Source organism: Solea senegalensis, linkage group LG4 (assembly GCF_019176455.1).
Source record: "Solea senegalensis isolate Sse05_10M linkage group LG4, IFAPA_SoseM_1, whole genome shotgun sequence".
In the NCBI taxonomy this organism is placed as follows: Eukaryota; Metazoa; Chordata; class Actinopteri; order Pleuronectiformes; family Soleidae; genus Solea; species Solea senegalensis.
This window is the reverse complement of record NC_058024.1, coordinates 24581688-24609269: the sequence shown is the minus strand read 5'-3', so window position 1 is coordinate 24609269 and position 27582 is coordinate 24581688. Positions and strand designations below refer to the sequence as shown.

Below are 27582 nucleotides of genomic sequence, written 5' to 3'. Positions count from 1 at the left end.
AACTATTATCACCATTTAATAGATTATTAGAATACAAACATTGTTTCACATTAACTTGTCCAGATCCATTACATAGGATTATTAAAGTGCCAATAATTAAAGAGTCTTAAAAAGATGAATGAAACTAACTGTAACATAAAACGACGAGATGTTTTTTTTTTAACCACCACTATAAATGACCTAACAGAGCAGCATAGTTTGTTTTCTTCTTCACAACAGTGGCTAAACTTGCACGAAAAGTGCCGGTGCATTTAGGTGCTTCTCATTAAATGTAATCCCTGCTTGTTAATTAACCTTTTATACGTAAAAGTTCGGACCGATCCACAACACAGTGACGATACTGAGTCAAGCAGGACTCGTGATCCTCGCCATGGCCTGCTTCATCCTCTCCCGAGTGAGAGCGTATCGCTTCACAATCTGCCGCACGTGCTCTTCCTCCTCGCGCTGCAGGATTCGCAGAAAGTTGCACAGCTCGGGAAAGCTAAACGCATCCCACTGTGGAGGAGAGAGAGCAAGTCTGTATTAAAACATTACAGAGTACACCAACAGCTTAGCATATAGAAATCTGCCAACTTACGTTGATTTCCCCTGTCTCGTTTTCCTTCAAAACCAGACTCAGGACTTTTTCACTGGGTCCAGCACACAAGCGTAAGTAGAGTGGACATTCGTCGCCAGACAGTTTACGCATGTACACTACGGAAAAAGGAGAGAAAATGAACACAACAAATCAACACTGTCTTGTTTTGCTGTAGATACACAATATTAAGACCGATACCTTGACTTTGTCTCTCAGTGCGTTCAAACAGGGCAAATTTGGCTGGATTGTCCACCACGGTGAACTTGTTGAGCAAAGCCTCGATGACGTCCAGTACCCGTGTTTGGGAGCTTATGTGCAGGTGTTTTGCAGCGTCTTTGGGGAGGTAGAAAGACGTCCGCCGCTTCGTCCGTCTGGCCGCCTGGTGATCGCCCTCTTGTGCAGACGGGAGGGAGACGGGACGGACTAACTGAAAATGGACCTTGATGAAACCAGTGTAGAGGCCGCCTTTACTCTGCAAGGTGAACGCGTTACATCATTTCACATGGGAGGGGAAATGATTTCATGCAGCCTCAACATAGCTTGTAAACTGTTACACCAACACATTAGATACACTTTAAGATCTAGTTAAACTACACTACACAACTTTCACAGTTGTTAAAGTTTAAAGGGGACATATTATGCAAAATCAACTTTTTAACCATTTTAATACTGATATTTGGGACTCTGGAGGCCCTACCAGTCGCCAAAGTGTGGAAAAAGAATACTCAGTCATGTTTTCGTGGTCCCCCTTAGTGTAAGTATAGGCGATAAAACGCTCGATGTTGAATTCCCTGCGCTTATGACGGCAGCATGCGCATTTCACCGCGAATGTTACCGCCCCACCAGTACGTTTACTTCGCGAGCTCCACCTTAGCTCCACCTTGTTCCTGCGAGAGTGCAGGCGAGGGAGGAAGAGCGGTATTATGTCAACGCGAAGGGACAAGTGTGCTGTTTGTGGCTGCACAGTGGAGCACAGTGTTTTACAGAGGATTTTATATATGAAGCTAATGTGCCTCTTAAATATTTCACCGACGTACAAACACACACATTGTTAAGAAAAGATCACAAAGAGCTCAAAACTGACCATTCTGACACGTCCTAATTAAACATATTTGTTCAGTACGTCCTCCATGACCGGAGCACAGACTCAGTCTGATACAATCACATAAAGCAGCTGTTTATGCAGCTCGCCGCTGACGATCAGCGGTGGCGATGAGCGGTGCTACACTCTCTGTGTCACCGCTGATCGCCAGCGGCGAGCTGCCTAAACAGCCCGGAGCACTGGAGCTTGTCAGCGGTGGGGAGGTCTCCGGAGCACAGTCTCCGGTCTGATACAGCAACATGCAGTTTATTCAGCTCGCCGCACGCCGCTGGCGATCAGCAGTGCTGTTCCTAGGTGTATTTAACCGATTTACAGTTCGGCTCTTCCTGTGACGGCACTCTCGCTGTTTTCCGCGCACGCTGCCATGTTGATATTGTCAGAGAACTAGCGGAGGGAGGGGGAGACGAATAGAGCTGTAAGGCGCTGTAAAGAGGACAAATCAGAAACCCCCTGGAAGAAGTGGGTGTGTGTTTGCCTGTGTCTCATTTGCATATAAAGGGACCATGCACGAAAACCGAGCATTCTGAAAGGGGCGGGTTTAGCAGGGTTATTGAACTGCTATGATTCTTCATCCTTATGGTATTTTGACCAAAGCATGTCACTGACATGTTCATTAGGACACCAGGGAACTATTTTAATGGGGGAAATAGGGTATAATATGTCCCCTTTAAAGGGTAAACAAACATCACCATTGGTCGTCTATTTCCTGTGTCCCACCTACTCCTTTCATTGGCTGTTGGCAACAAGTAATCAGTACACACTACCTGATTGCAGCCAGAGTCGGCTCCAAAAATTCAAACATGTCTGATGCCAGTCCGCAAACTCTGCCCAACTGTGAATCGTGGGTAAAATCGGGCAAAAAATCTTGCAGTGTGTCCTCGGCTTTACAGACATTATTAGTGATGCATAAGCACAACGTTTGTTTTTAGTTGAGAGGACAAAGACCACAGCAGAAATCTTAATTGAACGCATCACTTTAAGGCAAATCTGTTATTTGAGTCAAACTCCAGATTGATTTAAGGAGTTTACTGTACAGAGAAACTTACAATTAAAGTGTCTTAACATTTTCTTCCTCTCCTGTCGCTTCGTGTATTGATCATTGAATAGCTGGAACTGACAGACTATCAATGTTAATTGATAAAATGAGTCCAGCAGTTTCTTATCGGATATTTTATTTCACCTCCTCAGAGCTGTCATCAGCTCCCAGGATACCATTCACTTGTATTGGGCTAGTCCAACGATGACTATTTTCTGGGGTAACGAATTAGAATGTTTCACATTTGTTTAACTGGGACAAACTTCTTTTTTTTCCCAATTTTAAGCTCAACATCCACAAATACTAAAATGAAATACTTATTTAGAATACCAAGTTAATGACTTACACCAGACATCCCATCTCTAGACGACTGGTATATCATATATGACATTTTTGTAACCACTTTTTTATGTTTCACTGTATTTATTTTAAATGCGACTACTTTATTAAATTACCATTGTAATGAACACCCCGTGTTCTATTGTGTGTTTTAGTTAAATTGAGATTTATAAAGAAAAATGAACTCACAACCATCATGTGGAGATTACTGTTGAGCTGGACATTATACTCCTTAATCTTCTGCTCAATTGCCCCAACACTGAGCTCCCGTTTACAGAAATCAGTCCGTTCATCCTAAAAATGAAAGAAAAGTACAGTTCAGCATATCAGCTGCATGATGAAGGGATGGAGAGAAAGTGACATAAAGCGATAAAAGTAAAACAAAAGTTATCATTTTAAAAAGAAGCCATGCAGGTTAAATATGAACTAAAATGTGCCACAGACTCACAGTCGACTCTTTGACCTTGTCAAAGAAAGACGTACATGCAGTAAAAAAGACTTCTGGCTCTGAGCCTCCGTCCAGACTGCAGACTGAGTCACTTGTGTTTCCCCAGGTCATCATAAAAAGTCTCAGGTGAGCAGGTTTTAGGTTTTGTCTTCAAGCCACTTTCTCAGAACAGGGTCCAAGATCTGTGTGTGTCCCTAATTCCACAGCTTTTCCTCTGAGAAACGAATCCTACAAACGCCTCTTAAAGCACAGCGTTCATCACATTCGCTCCACCCTGACAATAAAACTCCACAATGACATCTCACGGTCCAACCCCCTCCCAGTGAAATCTGCAACAACTGTCCTGTGTGTTTGTTTCCTGACGTGTGAGAGAAGAGTGAAACATTCTCATTGTATTATGGTCATGTTTACATGTCATTGTCCATATTAAAATCACTCTGAAACCCCTTACAAACAAATCTATAAGCATTTACATCTTCAGGATGTATGGCCGGGGTCCTTAGTGAAGCTTTGACTTGTGCTCTTTGCAAAATACAAAATAAATGCATACATTTTGAATTGTTTGTTAAGTTGTGGTGACCCTTGGGCCTCAGTAGTGTCTGTGATTTGTCATTTTTCTGTAATGAGGACATCTGTTTTATTGTGCAGTTGTTAAGTTGTCCCCTCCCCACGCTTTCTCTTCGATTACTCTCTGTATAGATGCCTTGACAATGAGGAGGTAATAAAAGCCGTATCTTTGAGGACATATGGCACACTCACGCGCAGTGGACAGCAGTGGACAATCTGCTCGTCAGTGTCCATCTGCCTTGACCGGACCACCTTCACAATAAGTGTCCCTTCCTTCGTAAATAGCCTGTAAAGTGTGATTATTTCTTTTTTTCACCCGACAGAAGACAGCACTGGTCTCTGGAGGGAAAACGTTGATAAAAATCTGGAGCTGTGTTCCTCACCACATTTGTGTCCGTCTCGACGGCATCAGCGGGGAAATCAGCCAGGTCTGTTGACAAACTCCCATCTGTGCTGCAGTCCAGCCGGATGAACGGTCGGCAGCGGTGGTGACACGTGTAAGTGCATTCTGAGAGAAAAACAAGAAAGACTAAGAGAGACACAGAGAGCGACACAAATATCCTCACAGTTATGATTTAGACAGCCATCAATGCTTGTGCTGTGGAGACCTCTGCTCTTACTAATCTTTCTTTGGCCCCCACTTAGACCTGGTATTAGCGTCTGTCCTGAGTGATCCAATCCACTCAGCGCGTCCTGAACACGTCCCTGGGTCTGATGACAGTGACCACAGTCACAGGTGGTTTGAGGACACACAGGGCCACATTTTCTGAGTATGATCCAAGTCAGCATGTCCATATGGGACCATAATTTGCCCACTTAACACCCAGGTAGCCTGGAAAGGGTATTAACTATGCTACCTGCCTGAAGTGGGCAAACCAGGGTGGGACCCATACTGTAAGCCTGAATATAACCATAATGGGGCCCATATGGACAAGTTGACTGGGAATGAACGTAATACTGAGGGATATGAATGTTTAAAATGTTGTGGACTCTTTCCTGTGTCTGCTCACTGCAGCAGGACTGTGTGCACTGTATGTGGGGTTGATTCAAAACAAACTGCCATTTGTGTGTGAGTGTGAGTGCGTTCATGATAATGTTAATAAAGGTCTGCTTGGCTTCTGGTGCACTTGCCTGATTGTTGTTTGTGTTTTGTTGTCTTCACCCCGCTGCTCTTAACTAATCGCCTCCTAGCTGGAATAATAAAGTTGTTTGAATTGAATTCAAAGGCTTTGGCTGCATAGAAAACACCACCTTTAGTATTTTATTAGAGCCCAAGCACTCAGTGGTTTTCATTTATTTTTCTTCCAGAAGACGGCATGTTTGAGGCACTACATGTTGGTGAAAATGGATGAAAATTGGAACACAAATCAGAACTGGTAAAAAATAAGGGAAAATACATAAAAGCCATTCAAATTCAAATGGCTCAGTACTGCCCCCAAAGGACAAACCCGGTAGGACAAAGCCAAAACTAAGTTGCATCAAATTTCACGATACTTGGTGGAAACATGAAACCGCTCAAGAGGAATAAAAAAGTCTATTGGGACCATGGCCTCAACTCAACAGGAAGTCGACCATTTTGAATTTGGTGTACCGCTGTTTTGCCACAAAACAGGAAGTGGCCTGTAACTTTGCCGTAAATTGACCGATTTGCTCGAAACATCACAGGTGAGACAAGAGATCCAGCCAGACAACATCAGCACATGAAAACTAAGTCAAGGACATAGCGCCACCTGCAGCATGGCGGCTGTGAGGGCCCGCATAATATTTAGTAACATGCATCATATTCTTCTTCAAGCAAATGCACCGCACTAACTCCTAATAATGTACTCACTGCTGCAACGTAAACTTTGCTTATAAAGCCCCCAGATGAATTCTCCGCACAGGTCGCACCAGGTGGGATGAGCGTGACTGTAGGGCTGAAAGTCATGGTGACCCACCCCAGTCTCTCCTGTCGGACAGCCAGGCCCCTCGATGCTGACGCTGTCTCCCACCAGGCGGACGACATGGAAGGAGCAGGGTTCGCCTGTGTTACCGGGAGGAGGCGGGGCAGAGCGAGCCGCAGGAGCAGCCAGCTCGATGGAATCACTTAAACTGAGGTCTTTCAGCTCGATGAGCTCACATTTAGACATCCTGTCCTCGATGCAGACACTGACATGTCAGGTCAGGATGAGCACGGATGTGACTGACAGTATTTAGGTGAATAAGCAGCACATCTTTTTAATTTGTTCCACTTCCAGCGTTGTCTGTTGTGCAGAGGAAAAAGGAGCCACCAAATCCTTAGGAGCTGCAAGAAAGATTGAGATTGTACACAGCATTATGTATATTACACTTATTACACATGCAGGGATCATGCAATATTAATACAAATCTATGTTCATGCTGTATTATGCTATGGGCTTATAATGTCATAGTATAGTACATCGTCCAAAATGGCAACAAAATGTCATAGTATAGTATGTGGTCCAAAATGACACTAAAATGTCATAGTATAGTATGTGGTCAAAAATGGCACCAAAATGTCATAGTATAGTACCAAAATGTCAAAATCCAAAAATGTCATAGTATAGTGCATAGCGATAGTATAGTGTCATCCAAAATGACACCAGTCCAAAATGGCACAAAAAATAGTACATCGTCCAAAATACATAGTATAGTATGGTCCAAAATGCAAAATGTCAAGTATAGTATGTCCAAAATGACACTAAAATGTCATAGTATAGTATGTGTCCAATGGTCCACATAAAATGTCGTCCAAAATGGCACCAAATGTGTGGTGTCATGTATATGGCACCAAATGTCAAAATGTCATAGTATAGTATGTCGTCCAAAGTATAGTATGTCGTCAAAAATGACACTAAAATGTCATAGTATAGTATGTGGTCCAAATTTGCACCAAAATGTCATAGTATAGTATGTGGTCCAAAATGGCACTAAAATATACCTCTATTATTTCATGCCAGGATTAACGTGATTATGTTCATATATAGGCCCAGATGATAAGAATATAATCCTGAGCAATCCTGGGATAACTCATCCTTATATTTCTGCACCTGACATTGTGCTCCATTTTTTATCTAATCTTATCTAATCACATGGCAGCAACTGAACACATTAAAAAATGTTGACCTGAATTTAAATTAAAGAAAAAAAATAAGAACTCTTGCACCGGAAACTTTGGACAGGAGGACAGGTGAATTGGCACTAATTAAGGTCCATGAGTGAGTGACCTTTGACCCATTTTGACCGATACATTATGTGTTTACATATTTTATTTTAATTTGTAAAGGTTTGATTCTGTCATGTTTTGTTTTGTGTCTTGAGTTCTCTTTCATGTTTCATGTCTTGTCTTCCAGTTTTATTTTGTGATGCACTCACCCCTGTCTCTGTTCCAGGTTCCTGTTTGCCCTGCCCCCTTCTCGTCTGCGTCCACCTGCTCCCTGATTGTTCCTACGCACCTGCATGAACTTACTCCCTAATCAGCACTGCTCTTAAACCCTCTCTGTGTCTTGTCTCGTCGCCAGTTCGTTTGTAGCTTTGTCTCGCGTTCCAGCACTCTTGTCCCACGTACCAAGTCACAGTTCGACCCTTGCCTGCCTGATTTTATCGACCTCATCTCTTGCCTTGTGATTCTGATACCTCTGCCAGTTTGGACTGAATAAAGGTCTTTGGATTTTGCCTGAACCTTGACTCTCTGCAGTTGTGTCCTATCTCTGGTTTCCACGACCTTGTTCGTGACAAATTCCTTTAATTCAAAGGACACAAGAAAGAACCCCAACCTTGTTAAAAAGTAACTAAGTAACTTTTACTATGTTATATATATTTATTTAAAACAACAAGTATATTTTAAACAAGGTACCTTTTTACTTTAACTTGAGTACATTTTAGACCAGTACTTTTACTGGTGGTTCTTTTACTTGTTATAATATTTTAGTATTGTGTTTGCGTGTCTGTGTTTGCATTGCAGTGCATTAAATACAATACAAAACTAATGTTTGAACTATTATGAAGTACATGAAATAGGTCATCAAACATACTTGAAATGATGAAATTAGATTAATGGGATGAACTCTTTTTTAAATTATTATTGTTGTTATTATTATTATCATTATTGTTAGTAGTATTCGAAAAATGACTACGACTATGCTTGTGCTTTTTACTAAAGTAATATTGTTTCCCTCTCATGTAAAGACAGAAAGTTCACAGGCAAATTGCCATAATAAAGATGAAGCATCATAATTAAGAATGCACATATGAAACTTGAGAGTTTAATTCACATTCCATGCGAAGCTGCAGCGACAGCGTTAACATGCATGTAAACGCACAGAGTGAGTTGAATGCGAACAACCCGGGGCTCTTCTGCCAAGTGGGTCACCACACGGTGCAGTTATTCCCGCAGGACAACAGAAACACTGTGTTCCCACAATCATCCACTCATGTTCTAGCAGGTTTTTGTCATTTCCGTTAACACTGGCATGGTTTTGGACTTTGCCTCAAAAAAAACCAAAAAGTTAAACTAGGTTTTTGTAAAAAAAACAAACAAAAAAAAAAAACCCGGCAGCTCATTTCTGTCTGTCTGTCTGTCTGTCTGTAACGGGACAGCTCGGGTTAGGAAAAAGGAGGTCTGAAGCGGGGCGATAAAACCAGACTTTTAAACAGTGACAGGCGAACTAATCCGTCGCTCTGGTGAGACGCAAGCCGTTTAAAAAAACAAAAATCATCTTACCTCCAGTTCATCTGCGAGTGGTTGTTCTCGTGCCGGACTGTAGTTGGACTGATGCAAAAGCTCGCTCGCGGACAAGAGTTTCTATTCCACCATGAGGGATTAATCTAATCCCGAGCATGTTATTAAGGCATCCGGACAATCAGACAGACACACAGACAGACAATCAGACAGACAGACAGAGGCACCGCGGGAAGAATAATGACGAGAAAAACTACGTCACGTGCACATGGACCGCTATACATACAGTAACCGTAAGTAGGACCACATACTGTACATGCATATACATGTAGTCTTAACTACGGTGGCCCTGACATGCAAATAACCAACACAAATTGGAAAACACAACATAAACTAAGACACAACAACCATTAAACTCATACTGTATATTCTGGTTACTTAAACTGCATAGTCAAGTCTATTTTTATAATCTTAAGTCTATATCTTTCTATATTCTACATTCATAGATGTGCATGCTTGTTATTTAAACAATTTACCTTTACCGACTTTGCTGTTGTGACACTGCAAATTGTATATACATGCATATTAAATGCATATTTATATATATATAAGTACATACTGTAGCTGTATAAATGCCTACAAATCTTTACAATGTACATATGTACACGACATACATTTATACACATGTATACATACTGTATGTATATACAGTTACACATACACATGAGTATACCACCTTCTTCCATGAATCCCTGTCAGTTGTAGGCCTATAAGTCCCATTCTGGATCTGCTCACCACTGTAAACTGCAAAAATGCTGCCGCTTCTGCTCAGCCCACTTCTTTTCAGCATAAATCCAGTGACCTTTACGTTTCACACAGTCACACCTCGGTCCAGATGCCAGAAGTTCTGGCCATCGTCTTAGAGAAGACACAAAACACAGGAACTCTGCTGTTATCAGGACATTCCACATACACAATGGTGCAAGTGTATTGTCGTTACTCATGATTGGACAGTCTAGAAAATATGGAAAAGCTTACCTTAGTGTGTGTTTACTTATTATACTTATACATATCATTTATTGTCTGGCATAAACACTGACCTTGTCAGGACCAGTAATTCTCATGGAGACCAAAACCTGGAGCAGCAGCATCTCCACTGCTGACAGGAAGAGACTCGACAAACTGATCAGGAGGGCCAGCTTTGTGCTGGACTGAGTAGCTCCTTCAGTGACAGACTCCTTCACCCCAAGTGTGTGAAGGAGAGATATCGAAGGTCCTTCCTTCCTGCTGCTGTAAGACACAACCAGCAGTGCTCCCAGCAGACCCAGTCACCACTGTGATCACTATAATATTACATTTGTTCATCCACTATCACAATTCTATGCTCCACTGTGCACCTGTTGTTGTTTCTTGTTTGCTGTGTGTAAATGACCTTTAATATGCCACAGTGTATTTTCATAATGTTTCGTTTCTATAGTTATTTATTTCATAAGTGATCTCCTTGAAAGATTAACTTGTTTTCTTTATTTTACCGTCATTTCCTGTTTTTAGGTTGGTGCTTTTATTTTGATACAGTGTAACCGGAAATAGAAAAAAGACGAATCTGCAGATAGTTAAGCGTTTGCACGGCACAAACGGGTCTATTAAAAGTTAAAAAACATTAAGAAACGTCTACTTATAAGTTCGTTTAGCACCTGACTGATAAGGGCACAAGCTCTTACTGTAGCGTCCCCGGCTGAATGATGGTCGAACTCTTTAACTGATGGTTCATAGGTGTGTTCAGAGTGTGTTATCAAGGGTTTTAATGGAGCAACGTTACCTTCTGTTCAGCACAAAAATAAACACCTATGAACCATCAGTTAAAGAGTTCGACCATCATTCAGCCGGGGACGCTACACTGTGCAAATGTATAAATAATTTGTGTGACTTTCTTTGCTGGTGGGTTAATTACCTAAATCTGGGCTTGGCTGACATTGAGTGCATTGAGTTGATAAGCGAGTGGTTTGAGACATTACAAACATGAACATATGATTTGAAAATATTAATATTGTAAGTATAGTATTGGTTTTTTTTCTTCTTAATAAAACACTGCAACGTTCGAAAACTGACTCCTCTCGGAAACTGAATTTTAATTTAGATTACTTTAGGAAATGTAGGGATTATTATTATTCGTAGTACTACAGCCACGGAATGTTTTTTAAGATATCCACGTCATCCTGGACTACGTTGCGTCAAGTTGACCCCAAAGAGGCTTCCGAAAATTTTGGTTTCAAAATAAAGCAATCAAAACATATTATAGTGTAGCAGATTTGGTAAACCTACGTTTTATTCTGAAAATCCTAACCGGACGTTTTGTCTCTTAGCACGGTGAAGCAAAGACAATACCGGATTTGGCGGAGCAGTTATATCATATATATATTATATATACATATATATAATTATTATGTGACAGTCGCGTGGCACACTTAAGTCCGACTTCACTGTTTTACAACCTGCAGTGTTTATGTGAAGCGGGGCTTCCAGGAGCGGAAGTCAGTCCTTTTCAGCCACCATCACTTCAGCTTTCGTTTAGCTCAGACTTGAGTTCATTGTGGGTCCCGTCTTAAAGATGGTTCAAAACAAAAAAGAGTCCGAGGTTGACCAGCGGATCTACAGTTACAGCCGGACAACCTCCGCCCTGCTGACCCACTGTATCTGCGTCGTCTTCACTGTATTCATTTCAATTTTGTCACGACCGGGCACCAGTGAGTAACCGCCTGCACACGCGCGCGCACACACACACACATACGCAAGGTTCAATTTTAGGTCATATTCTTTTTAATCCTCACACGCTGCCACTTGGCCATCGATTTCCACAGTTATTTTGCCGTGTCTCCTGCTGACCCAGTCCAAATTAATGATGATTTGAACTGTATTTTAAATATAGTCCAGAAAAATCATCCTACCTATTGACACGTCCTGTCGAGGCTTAGTGCGCACGTCCATCATCATACCCTCCTCTCAGTCCAATGTTTTGGTTTCGATTACTAATTGTTTTCCGGTTTATTTCAATGAAACCTGTAAAACCCGTAGCTCCCTATGTTTGACTCAGATCATCCTACCTGCATACATCTATGTGGAAGTATAATCTGATGGGGTAGTTTCCATCATCAGATCGTCATAACTGTATGAGTTTGAACACACATGGAGTCGTCTTCGTAAAGTGTAAAATGTATGAACAAAAACGGTGCTGTATTATTTAGTGATGAGGTGGCACAGATTGACAGATCTGGATCTTGTGTCTCGACAAAGTAGCATATTTCGTCAGAACACCTGTTTTACAGCTCAACCACAAAACGCCTTTAATCCTCATTACTACTACTACTGATGGCTGACCATAAGCTCTGACACTGAACCGATGTGATCAAGTCAAGATCTTAGAATTTTATCATCTTAAGAATATCTCAGTCAAAGGTCATAAAGAGGTGACAAATACAAGTATGCACTTAAACACACATTCCCACGCACACACACAGTCATGTCCTCTTTTTTTTATTCTAGGTTTGTTTTCCTGGCATCCTTTCTTCATGACACTGGCTGTAAGTTTGAACGTCATAACCTCATAATCTCTTACATAATTGTTCCCATAACTCCCTTCAGGGGTTGAAATAATGAACCGATGAACCAATAATTGACCTATTTCATTTTCTTTTCTGCAGTTCTCCTTCTTTATGACAGAAGCCATACTCGTCTTCTCTCCCCACGGCTCACCCATCAAAAGTCTTCCACACAAGGTGAAAGGACGTATTCACTGGGTCCTGCAGTCGCTGTGTGAGGCCTGTGCAGTGCTGGGCTTGGGAACTATCGTTTTCAACAAACACCTGAACGGTAAACACCACTTTACGTCGTGGCACGGCCTGCTGGGTCTGCTCACGATGTGTGTGGTTGGGTTACAGTCTTTGGCAGCTCTGCCTCTCATGTACCATTCCCTGGTCAAAGGCTGGTCACTGGCCAAACTCAAGCGTTACCACGCAACGTCAGGACTTGTCACTTACCTGCTCGGCTGTGTCACCGTGCTCCTCGGTCTCTGCTCTGCCTGGTTCACCGCCTTGGTCGGAGAGTACACCTGGTACCTGTCAGTACTCTGCCCGGTTGTCAGCGCCCTCATCATCATGAACCAAGTCACCAGTGCTTACGTGGCGAAGAAGCAGTTTCAGTCCTGACAGAAGTCACTTCATTGAGAAAAAACAAAAACTGTCACGTTTGCCAAAGAGATTTTGTTGTTTTCATTCACAATTATTTGCTTAAAAGTCGAACAAGGAGCGGATTTTCTGCAGCTACATGCACAGCTGTCATGTCATTCCTCAAAAAAAAAGGTAGAAAAAAAGGTGTATCGTGAAATAATGTTTCTTTCATTTCCCCTTTGTGCAATAACACACAATGTAAAGTATGGTTAAATCACACAAAAACAAGTTTAATTAGAATTTTTTTCCATCTAAAATTCATGGTTGTTAAACAAAACGCAGGGACTTATCTGGACAAACTTAAGTTGTATAGGGACATACTGTAAAGTTAGGATGTATTTCAGCTGTCTGACATTATTACCAATTATGATACCCGAGCATTTTCATGTAAAGGTATTGCACTGATATAGCCTTGAGATCCACTGAGGCTACTATTAAGGATGTTAAGTACGTTGTGTTGCCTTTCGATTAAAATCCATTTGTAAATTAATCACACCCCAATTGTGTTTTATTGTTAAAATAACATTGATAACACAGTCATGTTTGCTTTGCCCTAGGCTGCATGTACGAAATTCTTACTGGATCAGATGTCAACGAGTCAAAGAGAACAAATGTCTAAAAAAAAAGTAAGGAATTACAAAAGAAACAATATATTTTACACAAATAAATACATTTCAGACTTACACTGAAATTAGGGACATAATTGCCAGGTGAGTAAACACCAACAAGAAGTTATAAAAAAAACATACAAAAATTAAATATTCCCATTAAACATGAAAAATGAACATAACTGAGAAGGATGGAAAATAGGATTTCTTTCAATGTTCTGATGAGTCCCGAACCTAAATGTCACAAGTTTCCAACGGATTGAGAGACGTTGTGTCAGTGTCCTTTAAAAGCATGATTCTCTGTCAAAGTTATCAGCTCCACCTTCAAATCTGAAATCGAACTGAATCACAGAGGTTCTGACGCATGCTAAACAAAACTGGAGACATCGGTGACGATATAACTGAAGCATCTAGAACCAGTAACAAATGAAACAAAGAAAAGTGAACAGTACTCAGACTGTGGGGGCAAAAAGGCCCACAAGAAAACATTTGTACAAAAATGTGCCTTCATATGAAATGACTGGAATGATCTGTTGTCTCCAGTGTTTTCTAAAGGCTAACAACTGCTGCATGTAGCCTATTTTACCAACAGAGGAAAGCAACCGTTCTAAAATCTAAGATCTAAATACCTTGAGGTGTCATCACAACATGAAAACACAAGGCTACAGAGAACAGCGAAGACCTCGACTCCCTACAGCACACTACAGCATCTACGTACACTGCACTGCATGTGGGTGAAAAGCTACGGTATAATGGCACAGTCAGTTTGGTAAGGCCACCACACCACCCCGGCACAGTTTAGCCAACGTCACTGGTGGTTGTGGTCCAGTTTGATGGTCGATGGATACGTTGACTTGAAGTTTGTACACAAACTCCGGCTGCACAAATGCAATGGTTTCTACAGTTTAGATACCTCTTGTTCTTAGACGTTTCGGAGAATGATCCCGAAGGAAACAATGATCGTAAAAAAAAAACAACTTAACAGAGCACATGGTTGGAACTCAACAAAGATATGTCAACAGGTGGCGAGACACCTCAGTAAAAAGTGACGCGCTTTGTGTGGATGCGTTAGTAACGTCGTTATGTTTGTGCTCCTTTTAGACTTTTCACACATGGTGCCTTTTTATTGTCAAAATGCTGAATCTGCCCTAGACTTGTGTTTTGAGTTTGATGTCGACTGTCTTAAATGCTCAGTAGTTCTTCCAATGGACTTGTAATGCGAAAAGACCCCTTTGTGATATTAAGGCTAAAAAATGAAGAACACAGTCTGAATCCATGTCCCGGCCTCTGTGTTATCAAAGGCTAACATGAAAGTACATTCACTTTTGTTTTTTAAAAAAATTATAAACTCCAACAGAAATTAGTTTGCCCCCGCGTTTGTTGCCGGGCGCTTGTATCGTCATGAGCGTCACTGCGATATGAAACTTTCTCCCTAGGACCAAAATCTACACACTGCACAGTTTTGACTTGCAATATAAACAATGATTATGACTACTATTTACAAAATATCAACATGTTCAGTTATAGTATCACACGTAGTAACATTTCAACAGGGGATGCCACAATGTCTACCAAATTGCTAAAGACTAAAGTACGTTCTGAAAGCCTAGAATTTCTGTTGTTAAGGGTAAGCCCTGGAGGATTTTCTCCAAATATATTGAGTGGACTTTTGGCAGATATTAAATCCTTGTTTTGAAGCCTCTTACTGTGGTTTGTAGCTTTTCAATTGCGATTCCTACAAAAAGGCCATGTAAAATTAGTCAATTTGTGTAAACGACAGACGAATTTGAATACACTTAAATGCTTAAACAGTAATACATCAGGAGAAAATCCAACAAATGCAGTTTCAATCAACTTATTCCATCTGAATTCTAAAAAGAAGGAAAAATAACATTGCTTACAAAGGAAAAGCCTCTCAGAACTTTAGCTGGTCCCTGTATGACAAACTCTTGTCTGTTTCCGCTGCTCTGACGCTCTAGGTGAAGTCTGGAATATTCAGCATTCGGATTTTGTTCCTCTCCGACTTTGTGTCGAGTCATTAAGGTTAGACACACATAACAATGCTCTTACTTGTAGGCAAGAGTTACTGTGTGTGTGTGACCTACAAAGAACCATATGACCATGGAACAACTTCACAGCTTTTGCCTAATTTGATTTCATAAGAGTTTACAAGACTGACTTTTTCATAAAAGTGTTTCATTTTTCATCTGAAATGTAATAGAATATCTGGTCAACATTAATCCATTTATGGCTAACCGTAACTTAACGTCACTTAACTTAGTCATGTAAATGTGTAACCGTTTTCCATCCCTGATGTACTTGTTAAACATGACGACCAGATTGTGTGTGTGTGTGTGTGTGTGTGTGAGAAGCTGCCTCTCCGTGATTTCTCGAGTCACTACTGTCCTGTCACCTCGATAACATCGTCATCAGAGCTACTTCCACCATTCTCGGTGCTCTGGTGTCTGTCCTGTTGGATAAGGGCTGCCCCCAATAGGCTGGAGGTGGGATTGTTGTAATGGGAGAGGAAGCTGGGTGTAGTAGAGGTGGAGTTAGGTACAGGGAATCCCCCTGACCCAGAGAGGAGAGGGGTGCTGAACATCCTCGGCTCAGAAAGTAGCGACTGACTGTAACTGAGAGGAAAGCCCGACGTGAGCAGCCCAGCCATGTTGGGGTTCATTAAGTATGGAGGCAGAGATCCTGGTGTCAGTGAGGAAGAGGTCGCTGCAGTAGGTGCGGATGACATGGAAACTGGGGTGGAGGCAGAGTGGACGGTGGACAGAGAGGATGAGGAAGAAGTGGGAAGGTGTCCGTTCCCCGACTGTCTCAGAAGGTCTGAGCCTGCAGAGGGGAACATAGTCTGGAGGTCAGCCAGGGTTTGTCCTGGTGTCTGAAGGAATGATGACCCACTGCTGCCGCCCATCAGAAGTGGGTGACTCATGTGGCCTAGGTTGCTCATTAGGGAGGAAGAGTTCAAACCCACAGGAGGATAACTGAGCCCACCAGAGCCCATGGACAGTCCCGAGAAACGTGCGCCAGTGGAGGAGCGTTTGCTTCCCATCTGTGTGCTTCCCTGGCTTTCAGTCCCTTTGCGTTTGGTGCCGTGCATCTCAAATGCTGAGCTTAGGAGGCTGTCGCCGAGTTGCCCGCCGAGATCGCCCGTCTGACTGCTGTGCGGGCTGCTGCCGTCTTCCCCGGACGGCATAGCCGACACGACTGGCGGCGATGGCATTTCGTTCCCCAGATTAGCGGCCGCGTCGCCCGTGGATGAAGTGTAGCGGCCAAATTCTCTGAGTATCTCAGAGCTCAAAGGAGAAGAGGGACGCTGCTCCCCGTCGGGGGAGCGCTGCTGTTGGTCCACAGGGGAGGAGCAGCCATTACTGACTGGGTGGATCAGGGAACCTTGGGTGTCTGTGAAAAGATAAAACACAGTCGTGAAACATCTCCATCGCCTCTGCCTCTGAATTGTTCTTGAAAGGCTTTTATGGATGACATTTATGGATGAATCTACAGGAGGAAGCAGGAATACTTAATATTAATTTGTACCTCTTGAAGAAGCAGAGCTCCCAACTACTGGTCTACTAATTTTTCCTGATCGAATGGCAAATATTCTTCCATCATTTGTCCTGATGTAGGTGCCTGCGTAGGTGAAAAAACATCAAGTTTTACAAAAAACACTCAGAGTAATAATCATAGTGCTGCATTATAACCTCATTGTCTAATACCTTTGGATCCTCGGATAACATGGATGCTCTCTCCTGCACTAATTCGAGCTTGAACATCTGTTGTGCTGTTGGCTCCTGGGATTACAATATCTGCACATATAAAGAAAAAAGTGTTTCTGGTCATCACAACACCACTAAAAAATGTGCCTCTGTTGAAATTCTAGTTTAGTGGAACATAACAATAGTGGGTTATTATGGGGGCTTATACATTACCAGTGGAGGTGACAATCCTCTGCACAGAGACTCCAGCTTTCTGCAGGAAGTTGACGGGCAGACTGCTGACCGAGCTGGAGCCAGCCATGCCGATGCCAACCTGGCGGGGCATCATGGGGATTGGGGTTGACAGAATGGGCCTGACACTTGCTACGGGCTTGTCATCCGGCCTTGCCATGGGACGCCTGCAAATGTGAGGCCTGAACTCATGAGATGGTCACACACACAGTATCTAGTGTGCATAGTGTGTAAAACGTGTACAGCCTCAACCTCAGACTACATAAGTGATTGGATAAGATTTCGTTCTCAGTCATCAACCACATTTTCAAGGGATTTTGTGATTTCTGAAAATGAAGGACTGAGTCTAAAGTTATTTAAGTATTTTGTGATAAATTACATGTAGGATGTAGGATGATTTTCACTATACTACACTTGGGGAGGAACATTTTAATATGTTACCCTAATTGTAAACTAAAATCAGTTTTTTTGGCACACACACCTGGTGACCTGGATTTAAATATTAATAAACTGGCAACCCTCCGGTTACAAGTCCAATTTCTTTCCCTTTTGGCCATGGACTGCCCCCAGATATAGTCAGCTATAGTTATAATATTAATTCATTAATGAATGAATGAATTCATAGTAATTAAGTAAAGGGTATATGGGATAAAAAAAAACAAAAAACAAACATGAATGAAACCCACCAGCCCCGTTGGTTGAATGCTGGTATGTTGGCGAGCATCTGATCACTGGTTGGATAATAGGGCGCATACGACGGCCGAGAGTATGGCACAGAGGCTCGTTTCTCATCCTCGTAGCTCTTCTTGGCAGCTTTTTTCTCTGCTTTGGTCAGTTTCGACTCCTTCCGGTCCACTAGCAGAGACTCGTGATGGAAAGGTAGCTATCGGACACAAGGAAAAGAGATATTTGATGAGATTTTCTGGTCTTTTCTCCATATTTTTAAGTCTATCTTTATACTAAAGCTACTTCGGGCCATCCCGGATGCAAAGTGAAAACATACACAGTAGAGAAATACTTAAAATTGGGTCATTTCTTGGGTCAGTAACTGAGTATGTCAGAGTAATACCGATAATACAACAGTACCTTGGTGATGAGGTAAGGGTAAAGTTGACAGGCTTGATATATCACTGTCTCAAATTCCTTCAAAGGTCCCAGAGAGACTTTTTCACTCCCATGCTCCTCCTCCACAAAGTGCAGCAGTGACTCCACTTCCTTCCGAGTAAAGTTCAGCACTGGGTTCAGGTCGTCGACGACACGATCTTTAAAATACACAGAGTCAAGATATTAAGAGTTAAGACATGTAGGTCTTTTCAAAATAGCAAAATTGTTCTGACAGATTTACAATCATTACTAATATGTGCAGGTTTAAAATGCAGCTTGCTCACAGCACGACTTTATTGGTTAATAGAGTGTTGGCTATATTCATCAATTAAGGCTTCTTCTTTACAGATTTGAACACATCTGTGTTTCAGAAACATATGTAAAAATGTTATTTATAACATCCTTTCTCAGCCACATTGCCAAAAAAAAATATTTTATAGTTGACTAAGACATTCTTAGTGTAGGGCAGCTCACAACAACAGATGCAACAGTAGCACAATATAAATAATTAAAAAGGACTAAATAAATCAAAAGGACCGGATAAAGGTTTAAGAGTAACACGACAAATTATTTAAGCCTCAATGATCCCTGGGGTTTTATTATAAAATTTAAAAAAAATCAGATAAATATCTCACCTGACATGCCCTGTTTGGAGACCTGTCTATCATAGATTTTCTTCTCCAAGGTATAATCACAGACAAGACGGTAAATGTAGCACGGCTTCTTTTGACCGTAACGGTAGACTCGACACACTGCCTGTGCGTCGTGACAGGGGTTCCAGGAGGCATCGAACACAACAACGCGGTTGGCTCCGATTAAATTTACACCCAAGCAGCCCGCTCTAAAAGAAACACAGGTAAATTGAATGACAAACACTGCACCGGTGAGTGGAGGAAGAGTGAGGGAACCGTTAAACGGAGAGAGCAAAGACACAGACCTGGTGGAAAGTAGGAAGACCCATGTGGTGTTATTCTCTGGGTCATTAAACTGATTGATTAGTCGTTCTCTTTCTGTGGCTGACGTACTCCCATCCAATCCTGCACACAGACAGACAGAGATACATCATCTCTCCACACCAAAGCATCTGAATACACTTAACAGCAAGATTTAGTACAGTGAGTCATGGCAGTATTTTTCAAACAATACCAAAGTTAAGATAAACTGGAAGATTTATAAGCGTATATTTTAAATAAATGTATAAAATGTTACTTGGAAGTATCTATAAGAGAGCTAGTTTTTCACATGGCTTTTAATAAGTAGGTTTATTTCCAAAGCACATGTACATTTTGATGTGAAATAGGTTTAAGTGGGAGAAGTACATTTTTGACAGGAATATAGACTCAGTACAGTCAGAGCTTTGCACTTTCTGCTGAGTTGCTGATTTGTGAGGAGAGCACAGACTGAAGAACTCACTGTAGTAGTTGAGGTTGCGAACCCAGTTCTGGTTTTGGGTGGCAGATGAAGCGACTTCAGGTGGCATGGGTCTCTTTGACAAGAAGTCCTCAATGACAGACAGCGTGGACAGGCTTTGACTAGTGAGTGAAAAACAAGTGGATAATGTCAGAGTTGTTGTAGTCTTAAAATCTATTATTTGTGTGAGTTTTATTAGTCACAGAAAGGCTGTATATGGAGTACATATTTTGTTTCACAAGGCATATTTTTGCTGAATGTCTGTTAACAAAGTGTAAATAAATAATAAGCTGTGGAAGGATTAAACCATAAAATCCTCAAGAGTCTGATTAATCAGCCAAATGACCAAGCAGGTCGTTCAAGTGCTTCTTCAAGCTGCTTAATGGTGGATTTGTGTTTAATGCAAGAGATGATGAATGGGGTGCTTACCTAAACACCAACATCTTGTCTCTTCTTCTCACACTCTCATCAATTAAATGAAAGAGCAGAACCATCTTAGCGGAATTTTGGAGAAGTCCTGTTTGGTAGTTTGACATTATGTCTTTTGCCTGAAATTAAATAAAAAGGGGGGGTTAAGACATGAATATCATATGTCAATATCAGTCAGCAATAAATGTCATGTACTTGCATACCCATTCATATGTAATGACTTGATTGGCTCTATCTTGTGATGGATTGATTGGCGGCAGGGCGATGTTAACTTTGCTGTTGCTGGAGTCGGCTACTTTGGATTTGAGGCCAGCTCCAGGTGCGGCACAGCGGGGGTTACTAGCTGAAGTGATGTCATCCAGGTCCAGATCCTGCTCATTGGCCTGATTCTCCTTCTGTAGAGCCTCATACAGGACGTCTGGGTGATTCCAGATCTAAACAAATTAGGACACAAGGCTTACCAACTCAAAAACGGCAACAGCATGTTAATAAACGAGGCAAAAAATAGGGGTTGATGACAGTAAAGCAGTCACACCTTGCAGCACACACAGAAGGCTTTGAGTGGGTTCAGACCGAGCCAGCCACTGTTTCCTGCTTCCCTGAAGCGTGTCATAAATTCGGTGTACAGCGCTCTCTGAATGGGAGAAAGTCGCACTAAGATGACATGCTCGTCTTTGGAGGGAAGCTGGTCCCGCAGCACATCATGACCTCGCCTGTAAACCAAAAGAGTGCCAGAAAAAATAAAACATGGAAAGATGAGTAAAGTCCACTAGTATGCTTTTTTTAAAAATTATTCTCATTTCTGACGGACAGCTAACCTCTGGACAAAACCCTCCAGCAGGCTGTGCAGAACATGGCTGCGGTAGCGCATGAGGCGGACATCTTGAGGTGTGCTGTCCACGCACTGCCCGTTCAGAATGGGCCGCTCAAACATATTGCTGAACTCCTGCCGTGTGCCCAAAAAGTCAGGCCGAACAAAGTCCACCATGCACCAGTACTCAATGAGGTTGTTCTGAAGTGGGTAACCAGTCAGAACTACTCTTCGCCGAGAGCGGATGTTCTTCAAGGCCTGCGATGTGCTGGCATGGTAGTTCTTAATGCGATGGCCCTCATCACAGATCACCACGTCTGGGCCAGGCCGTGCAATGGCCCTTTCAATACCTGAAATGAAAAAGTAACACAGCGAGACAGAGTAAACAAGTCTGTGAACGCAAATTACACAAGAAATTGCACTAGTAAAGCAGATTTTGTGGCTCAAATAAATTGGTCGTTCAACCAGCAAGTTTGATGGGATAAATGCTTCTTGCCTTTGCCTGTCCCTGCACAGCTGGTGTATACATACAAATGCTCCCTCAGTCAGGTCTGATAGTATTGCTTGACAGAGCCTCTTTTCAGACAAATGCAGCAAATCGTGTTCCATTGTTTTTGTTCAAAGACCAAACAGAGACACAATAATAACATCACCAAACGTCACACATTGCGGCTTTAAAGTTATTATGTTGGTGACCTTTCATGAGTTCCTGCTGTCTGTCTTCTTCGTCCAGGTCAATGATGATTGGTCCTGCAGGCTTCTTTGATTTCCTTTTCTTGCCCATAACAAAGCTCTTCTTCATGGACAGCAGACGGTACATCTCATAACCCATGAGTAACACACCTCCGTCTCTGGACCAGTCCTCCACAACCTTAGCTCTGGCCAGTGTTGTTCTGCAGGTCACACAGTCGGTATGATTAGGACTTCAGATGTATACAACATTAAATACACACACACCCATTGTAGGCTTCATACTTGTGCTCATCGTTGAGGATGTGAACTTTAAAGGTGCGGCCACTGAGGAGTGTAGGGTCAGTGTGTGGGGAGAGGGATTCTTGAGGTGGAAGCCAGAGGTTAAATTCCGTCAGCCAGTTCTGCAGTGTGTTCACCTTGTATGAAACAAAAGATTCCGGAGGTTAATTTAAACCAAATCAAATTTGGGAGTTAATGAAATATGACTCACTACACTCTTCAATTACTCACTGGAACAATGGTCAGCACAGTGTGGGCCTCAGTATTCCTAAGAAGAATGTCAATGAAGGAAATGACCTGCAGTGTTTTTCCCAACCCCATGCTGTGTGCAAGGATGCAGCCAAAGCCACTGCTGGTTTTATAACGCTCCAGAGACTCTATGAGGTTATCGTAGAGAAACCGGATTCCCCCGACCTGCAAGATGAAGCGTGCTTATGAGAAAACAAGCTACGCTGTCTGTAAAAGAGTGTTTATGTACTTTCTTTACCTGGTGGGGTTTGACAGCCCTGGCGAGCTGTGGAGCAAGATAAATGTCTTTTTCCTCTACAGGGTGATTGATATTAACCAGCACTTGACCCTGGGCATCAGGCAGGTTCAGAGCATCGTTGATGTGGGCCCCGCTGCTCTCCTCTGTGTCATCAGCGTCGTCATCAGCCGACTCGCTGCTTATCTGCAGGGTGCCCTCATCCCCAGAACTGAGCTCAATTATGTCTGGGTCAGCAGTGGAGAAACAAACACTGTGTGAGAGCTTGCTTGATTCATAATATTTTTGAATAACTTGGAATTAAAAGTTGCACACAACACTATCACCTATAAAAGGGCTAATACGTTTAATTAATAATAATAATAATAATAATAATAATAATAATAATAATAATAAGGATACATTTTTTAAAAGAGCCTTTCAACACTCCAGGACTCCAAACAATGAATAAAGAAAAGTACAAAACAAACAATATAAACCATAAGAAATACACACAACTGGTTAAAATTTGAGAGTAATCAATTTTAAACAAATGAGTTCTGAGTGTGGATTTAAAAAAGTGGAATTTATTTGATATCTTAGACTTGGGGAGCAGAGTGGCAGGGACAGTCAAGTGGATGGAGGAGGAGGATAAGAGAGTAAGAGAGGGAGGGGCAAGGTTGTGAGTGGCCTAGAATGCTAACAGAAGGATTATGAATTTGATGTGGAACTTAACCGGGAGCCAGTGGCACTGCTGTAGGACGGAAGTGTGGGGGTGATGATGGGGGCAGCTGAATTCTGGACCAAATTACTTAATGAACTAATTAATATGAATTAATGGTTTATGAACAATTTGTTTTTAATGAAAATTGATTTCTTATTCATTTCCGCCAAGTGCTCCATTCTGGCTCCACTTTCAGTGCTTCATAGTGGTGCAGCACTGCCCATCCCCCCACCCCAGCATTTCCTAGGAGAGACGGCAGCAAGCAGTGAAAAGTTTGCTCCTAAAAAAGGCTCAGTCTCCTCAGTTGCATGAAACTTTATTTAAATGCAAATGCAATTAAAGGCAGCTGGCAGGCTTGCGTTTGATTGCACTTCATGTTTAAACTTTTATTGTTAAAATAAATGGAAACTTTCTTTTTAAATAACGTCTTTGTCATTTGTGTAATGTGTTGTAAAAAATGTAAAACTGCAACATTTGGTGAAAGAAAACACCATAATGCCCAGCCTTAATCCCTTACCATCTCTAATGGCAAGCTCGGGCAATTTGGGCTCCACCTTTTCCTCTTCATCTTCTCCACTGCTGTCCAAACAGATCACATCCTGCTTACTCAGAAGAGCAGGGACCAAGTGAGATACTTCTCCCAAAATGGAAGCAGTGTCCACTGTTGGAAAGATGGAAAGGGAGTGGGTAATGTTAAAAAAAGAAGGCAGAGTACTGAGAAATAGAACTGAATGCAGAGCTGTTCAAAGTTGTGGATTCGCCAAGAAAAAATAGTCACCTAATTGAGAGTCTGGGACAGCTGGGGCTAATGTGGGAAAGTCCTTTCTCTGCTGCTCCAGACGTTTGCGCCTCTCCATCTCTTCCTGTTGAGCAGCCTTCGTCCCAGCCTCCAACTGATCCTCTTTCAGCAGTTTTCTGAAAGCACAGGACAAAAAAAAAGTGAAGTGTGTTATTTGACTGACACATAAACACTTTATTTAATTTATAGATGAAAGATCCTTGTACCGCCGAATCCTTGTACCGCACATTGTCATTTTCGGGATATGCTGCAACCAGCACTCAGACACCGACCGACTAGCTGAGAACATATCTCTGAAAACTGTAGAACTCTGGGTGATGCCTGATGGAAGCGGATGTTCCTTCCCATGCCCACCGTTTCTCACTAGAAAATGTTCGCCAATCATACTTTATCTTGGTACTACAAGATGTACTACACAATGTTGAATTTATGGCACAAAATGTAGTTGGGAAAGCCGACTGGGGTAGGGAATTTAATCTGCCTTTGATATCAAAACAGACAGCGCTCAGATCATAGGGTTGCAACAGCAAACCACACATAGATCAAAGACATGTGGACGGCCAAGGTAGAAACGGTAGAGAAATTAAATATTTCAAAATATATAAATAGCAAAAAAGTTGAAGGTAATGTACAACAATTTGGGAGGGGGGGATGTGGTTTCCTGAATTTTGGGCAAAGTTACATGAGTTTTTGTCCATGTTCAAGCCAACAAAAATAAGATCATCTGTAAGGACGGAAGAAAAAAATCTAAGCAAAAACAATAGGACCTTCACACCAGTCACGATTGGGTCCCAACTATCCAATGGGAAATATCAAAAAGAAAATGGACGTACCTGATATTTTTCCTCATGTGTGAAGGCTTAGATGGCTTAGAAGGTTTAGACCCTTTTGAGGACTTGGAGGATTTGGTTAATTTAGAGCCTTTTTGTTTCTTGGGTTTGCTGGACGGTGGTTTGTTCTGGCTCTGTGGGCTGCTTGGAGGCTGAGAGCGTGAGGCCGGTCTGGAGGGCGCACCAGAGGATGGGCGGGATGCAGGCCGAGATGGAGGCTGAGAGGAGGGTTCTCCAGAGGTAGCTGAGGTGGAGTCCCTGCCATCCTGGGCACTGGTGGGACGATCTTAAGAGACACAAGATAGCATTTCACTTTGTTTTTACAAAACTGGTGAACAAGCAATTACTTCTGATACATACTACATATTACAAAGTAACACTGCCTACGTTTTCAGCTGTTCAATGGATTGAGTAAAGACACTCACCAACACTGTCATCTTCATCGTCTCCGTCGTTTTCATCCTCATCGTCCTCCATGTCCTCAATATCCTCTTCCTTTTCCTCCTCATCATCAAAATACTCCTCCTCACTGTTAAGGCTGGGCTCGCGGTCACTTTCTGAAAGTGCCTCATCAGACATGGTGTCTTCCAGGGCTCTCAAAGTATTACCTACACATCTTCATCAGAAGCCCTAACAAACACATCACATATTTTAAATAAAATGGTATTATTTGTTGACAATGACATTTTGCGGAAAGTTGAGGAAAGGAATAGAATGTGACAAGACAAGGGAGGAAAAAGCTTTTCAAACCTACACTGAATATCCCTGCAATGGTTAAATACAACTTAAATGTAAGCCAAATTCTGTCCTAACCTCACTCAGGAAGGGCTGCAACAATAAAACAATATCTCTCTATTAATTCAAGGAACATCTGTCCTTTAATCACACAAATGTCCAACTGTTTCGCTTGATAAGCTTCAAAATTGGGAGGTGACTCTCTAATAGGACTAGAGTGTGTGTGTGTGTGCAGTACAAACTCTGGCAGTGTTTGGATGATAGAAATGAAACCGATACAGCCGTCACATAGCTTTTTATCAGTATGTAGTAAATTGCACATTTGAATATTCTTTGTTAAAAGAACACAGCAGTCCGTGCCTTGTTGACTTTGAAATTGCGTTTGGATAAGAAATGCAAGGGGTACAGGTGCTGTTTTACTAATAATGTAGAGAAACATGACCTGCTATCTGTGCATCATGTCATTGCATGATGATTTGTCATTTTAACTATTGCAATTAATGGACAGTGTAATATGAGAACAAAAGTAGTTAACCGTTGGCCATAAGCCTTAGAGTAAATATTCGTATAAAAGGAAGGAGTGTGGCTTTGTAGACCTTGGATGTTATATGTTGAATATAAAAGAAAGTCAAACCAATTATAAAAATAGTTTAATAAAACCTAGACACACAGCTTTAACAGGATGTGTATCACACACACTGAATGCCGGTGTATGAATGCCATCTAGGTCCTCAATGAAGGATGTAAACACTGAGCAGCACTGAACCCAAATTAAAATTAAAATGTTGAGTTTTGTGTTTGTCATGTGGTGACATGAAGTGCCCTATTTTCGCCAATGGCCGAGGATGGAGGCAGTTGGCTAGCAGCACAAAGCTATCTCTGCAGTCAATAGGTTACGTTACTGTTATCGTTAGTAAACACGAACAACAGAGAGCTGAAATTACGTATTATTATCTTCTTTTGCTGCCACATTTAGTGGGCACAAACACTACCATTTCGCAAGCGGGGTCAACACACCAACATGCTAGCTAATAGCTACTTACACAATGAACGCAATTTCAAACGACGAAACCACGTAATCTCCTCTGTCCATCTGTGGCAGTACAATATGATGACTGGAAGTCTACTGTAAGTAGAGCTGGAAGAATGAAACCAGTTCGAGTGACGAGCCGACTGTTCTTGACAACCGTCGTAGAAAGATAACAATCTAATTTTTGTGTGAGTGTAACGCTCACACTGCTAATGCTACTCTAAAATACGGCTAGCTAAAACGCGTAATGTAAACCCAAACAAGCAGTCGGAGCTCACCTTGAAAAATGCCCGCGGTGCCCCTCAATTAAACCGGAGTTAGCGCGTGCAACGGTCACTCAATTAACAGCTACAGTACGTTTATGTAAATGAACTGATAAACGTTCTAATTTCCAAATTTTTTTTTTCCAGTGTGACCATAAATTCCTTCCCCCCGGATTTTTTCATCTAAGGTTCCGGGATTGAAAAGCCTGTCAACTACTAAGAAAACCTTTAGGGAAGCAAGTAATGAAATGAAATAAAAAAATAAAATGTACTGATTGTAAAATGATTACTTACCAAATTAAATGTTAACAATGTCGTACATGTATTTATTACATCCAACTACAGTTTTTAAATGAACTACTGCTTCCTATCCAGTTTATTCTCACCCTGACATTTAAGTCGCAACGCAACAGTCACATCACTGTTCAATGGTGATGTGATTTTGCAACATACAGCATCCGGATGGGGAAAAAAG

The 27582-nt window shown here is 41.9% G+C and overlaps 3 protein-coding genes across 7 annotated transcripts; 1 reads left to right on the top strand and 2 right to left on the bottom strand.

Moving 5' to 3' along the window:
- On the bottom strand, window positions 1–11828 carry rassf1 (Ras association domain family member 1). Of its 4 annotated transcripts, XM_044024633.1 has the most exons (9): window positions 11696–11828; window positions 9546–9668; window positions 8793–8896; window positions 5901–6353; window positions 4453–4577; window positions 3244–3348; window positions 776–1049; window positions 578–693; window positions 1–495 (listed from the first exon to the last, which is right to left on the bottom strand). In XM_044024633.1, exons 4-9 carry the CDS (start codon window positions 6196–6198, stop codon window positions 346–348), a joined length of 1068 nt encoding a protein of 355 aa, XP_043880568.1. In that variant the 5' UTR covers window positions 6199–6353; window positions 8793–8896; window positions 9546–9668; window positions 11696–11828; the 3' UTR covers window positions 1–345. The 4 variants fall into 4 exon arrangements, with proteins under 4 accessions (XP_043880568.1, XP_043880569.1, XP_043880567.1 ...); XM_044024634.1 differs by lacking the exon at window positions 8793–8896; XM_044024632.1 differs by lacking the exons at window positions 9546–9668; window positions 11696–11828 and having other exon boundaries at window positions 8793–9384.
- LOC122768556 (transmembrane reductase CYB561D2) lies at window positions 11088–13463 on the top strand. Its single transcript, XM_044024637.1, has 3 exons — window positions 11088–11494; window positions 12291–12328; window positions 12449–13463. Exons 1-3 carry the CDS (start codon window positions 11359–11361, stop codon window positions 12950–12952), a joined length of 678 nt encoding a protein of 225 aa, XP_043880572.1. The 5' UTR covers window positions 11088–11358; the 3' UTR covers window positions 12953–13463.
- On the bottom strand, window positions 13464–27275 carry rad54l2 (RAD54 like 2). Of its 2 annotated transcripts, none has more exons than XM_044024628.1 (22): window positions 27123–27275; window positions 25505–25709; window positions 25083–25365; window positions 24229–24365; window positions 23968–24111; window positions 22751–22974; window positions 22495–22677; window positions 22267–22400; window positions 21988–22184; window positions 21299–21641; window positions 21016–21193; window positions 20684–20914; window positions 20481–20599; window positions 20055–20173; window positions 19579–19678; window positions 19277–19482; window positions 18624–18799; window positions 18224–18420; window positions 17520–17704; window positions 17307–17396; window positions 17128–17220; window positions 13464–16992 (listed from the first exon to the last, which is right to left on the bottom strand). In XM_044024628.1, the coding sequence occupies exons 2-22, from the start codon at window positions 25656–25658 to the stop codon at window positions 15980–15982; spliced, it is 4506 nt and encodes a 1501-aa protein (XP_043880563.1). In that variant the 5' UTR covers window positions 25659–25709; window positions 27123–27275; the 3' UTR covers window positions 13464–15979. The 2 variants fall into 2 exon arrangements, with proteins under 2 accessions (XP_043880563.1, XP_043880564.1); XM_044024629.1 differs by lacking the exon at window positions 27123–27275 and adding an exon at window positions 26858–27105.
- Between the last annotated feature and the right edge of the window lie 307 nt (window positions 27276–27582).

What these genes read in the sequence shown, in the direction of transcription:
- rassf1 (XM_044024633.1), bottom strand. Translation starts at nt 6,198, where the DNA reads ATGTCTAAATGTGAGCTCATCGAGCTGAAAGACCTCAGTTTAAGTGAT. An exon ending in CACTGAGAGACAAAGTCAAG is followed by an intron (nt 694 to 775) that starts GTATCGGTCTTA and finishes CTTTTTCCGTAG; the next exon opens with TGTACATGCGTAAACTGTCT. An exon ending in ACGAGACAGGGGAAATCAAC is followed by an intron (nt 496 to 577) that starts GTAAGTTGGCAG and finishes TCTCCTCCACAG; the next exon opens with TGGGATGCGTTTAGCTTTCC.
- rad54l2 (XM_044024628.1), bottom strand. Translation starts at nt 25,658, where the DNA reads ATGTCTGATGAGGCACTTTCAGAAAGTGACCGCGAGCCCAGCCTTAAC. An exon ending in GGGCTGTCAAACCCCACCAG is followed by an intron (nt 22,678 to 22,750) that starts GTAAAGAAAGTA and finishes TTCATCTTGCAG; the next exon opens with GTCGGGGGAATCCGGTTTCT. An exon ending in CTGGAGGGTTTTGTCCAGAG is followed by an intron (nt 21,194 to 21,298) that starts GTTAGCTGTCCG and finishes TTTGGTTTACAG; the next exon opens with GCGAGGTCATGATGTGCTGC.
- LOC122768556 (XM_044024637.1), top strand. Translation starts at nt 11,359, where the DNA reads ATGGTTCAAAACAAAAAAGAGTCCGAGGTTGACCAGCGGATCTACAGT. An exon ending in TTTGTCACGACCGGGCACCA is followed by an intron (nt 11,495 to 12,290) that starts GTGAGTAACCGC and finishes TTTTTATTCTAG; the next exon opens with GTTTGTTTTCCTGGCATCCT. An exon ending in CTTTCTTCATGACACTGGCT is followed by an intron (nt 12,329 to 12,448) that starts GTAAGTTTGAAC and finishes TCTTTTCTGCAG; the next exon opens with TTCTCCTTCTTTATGACAGA.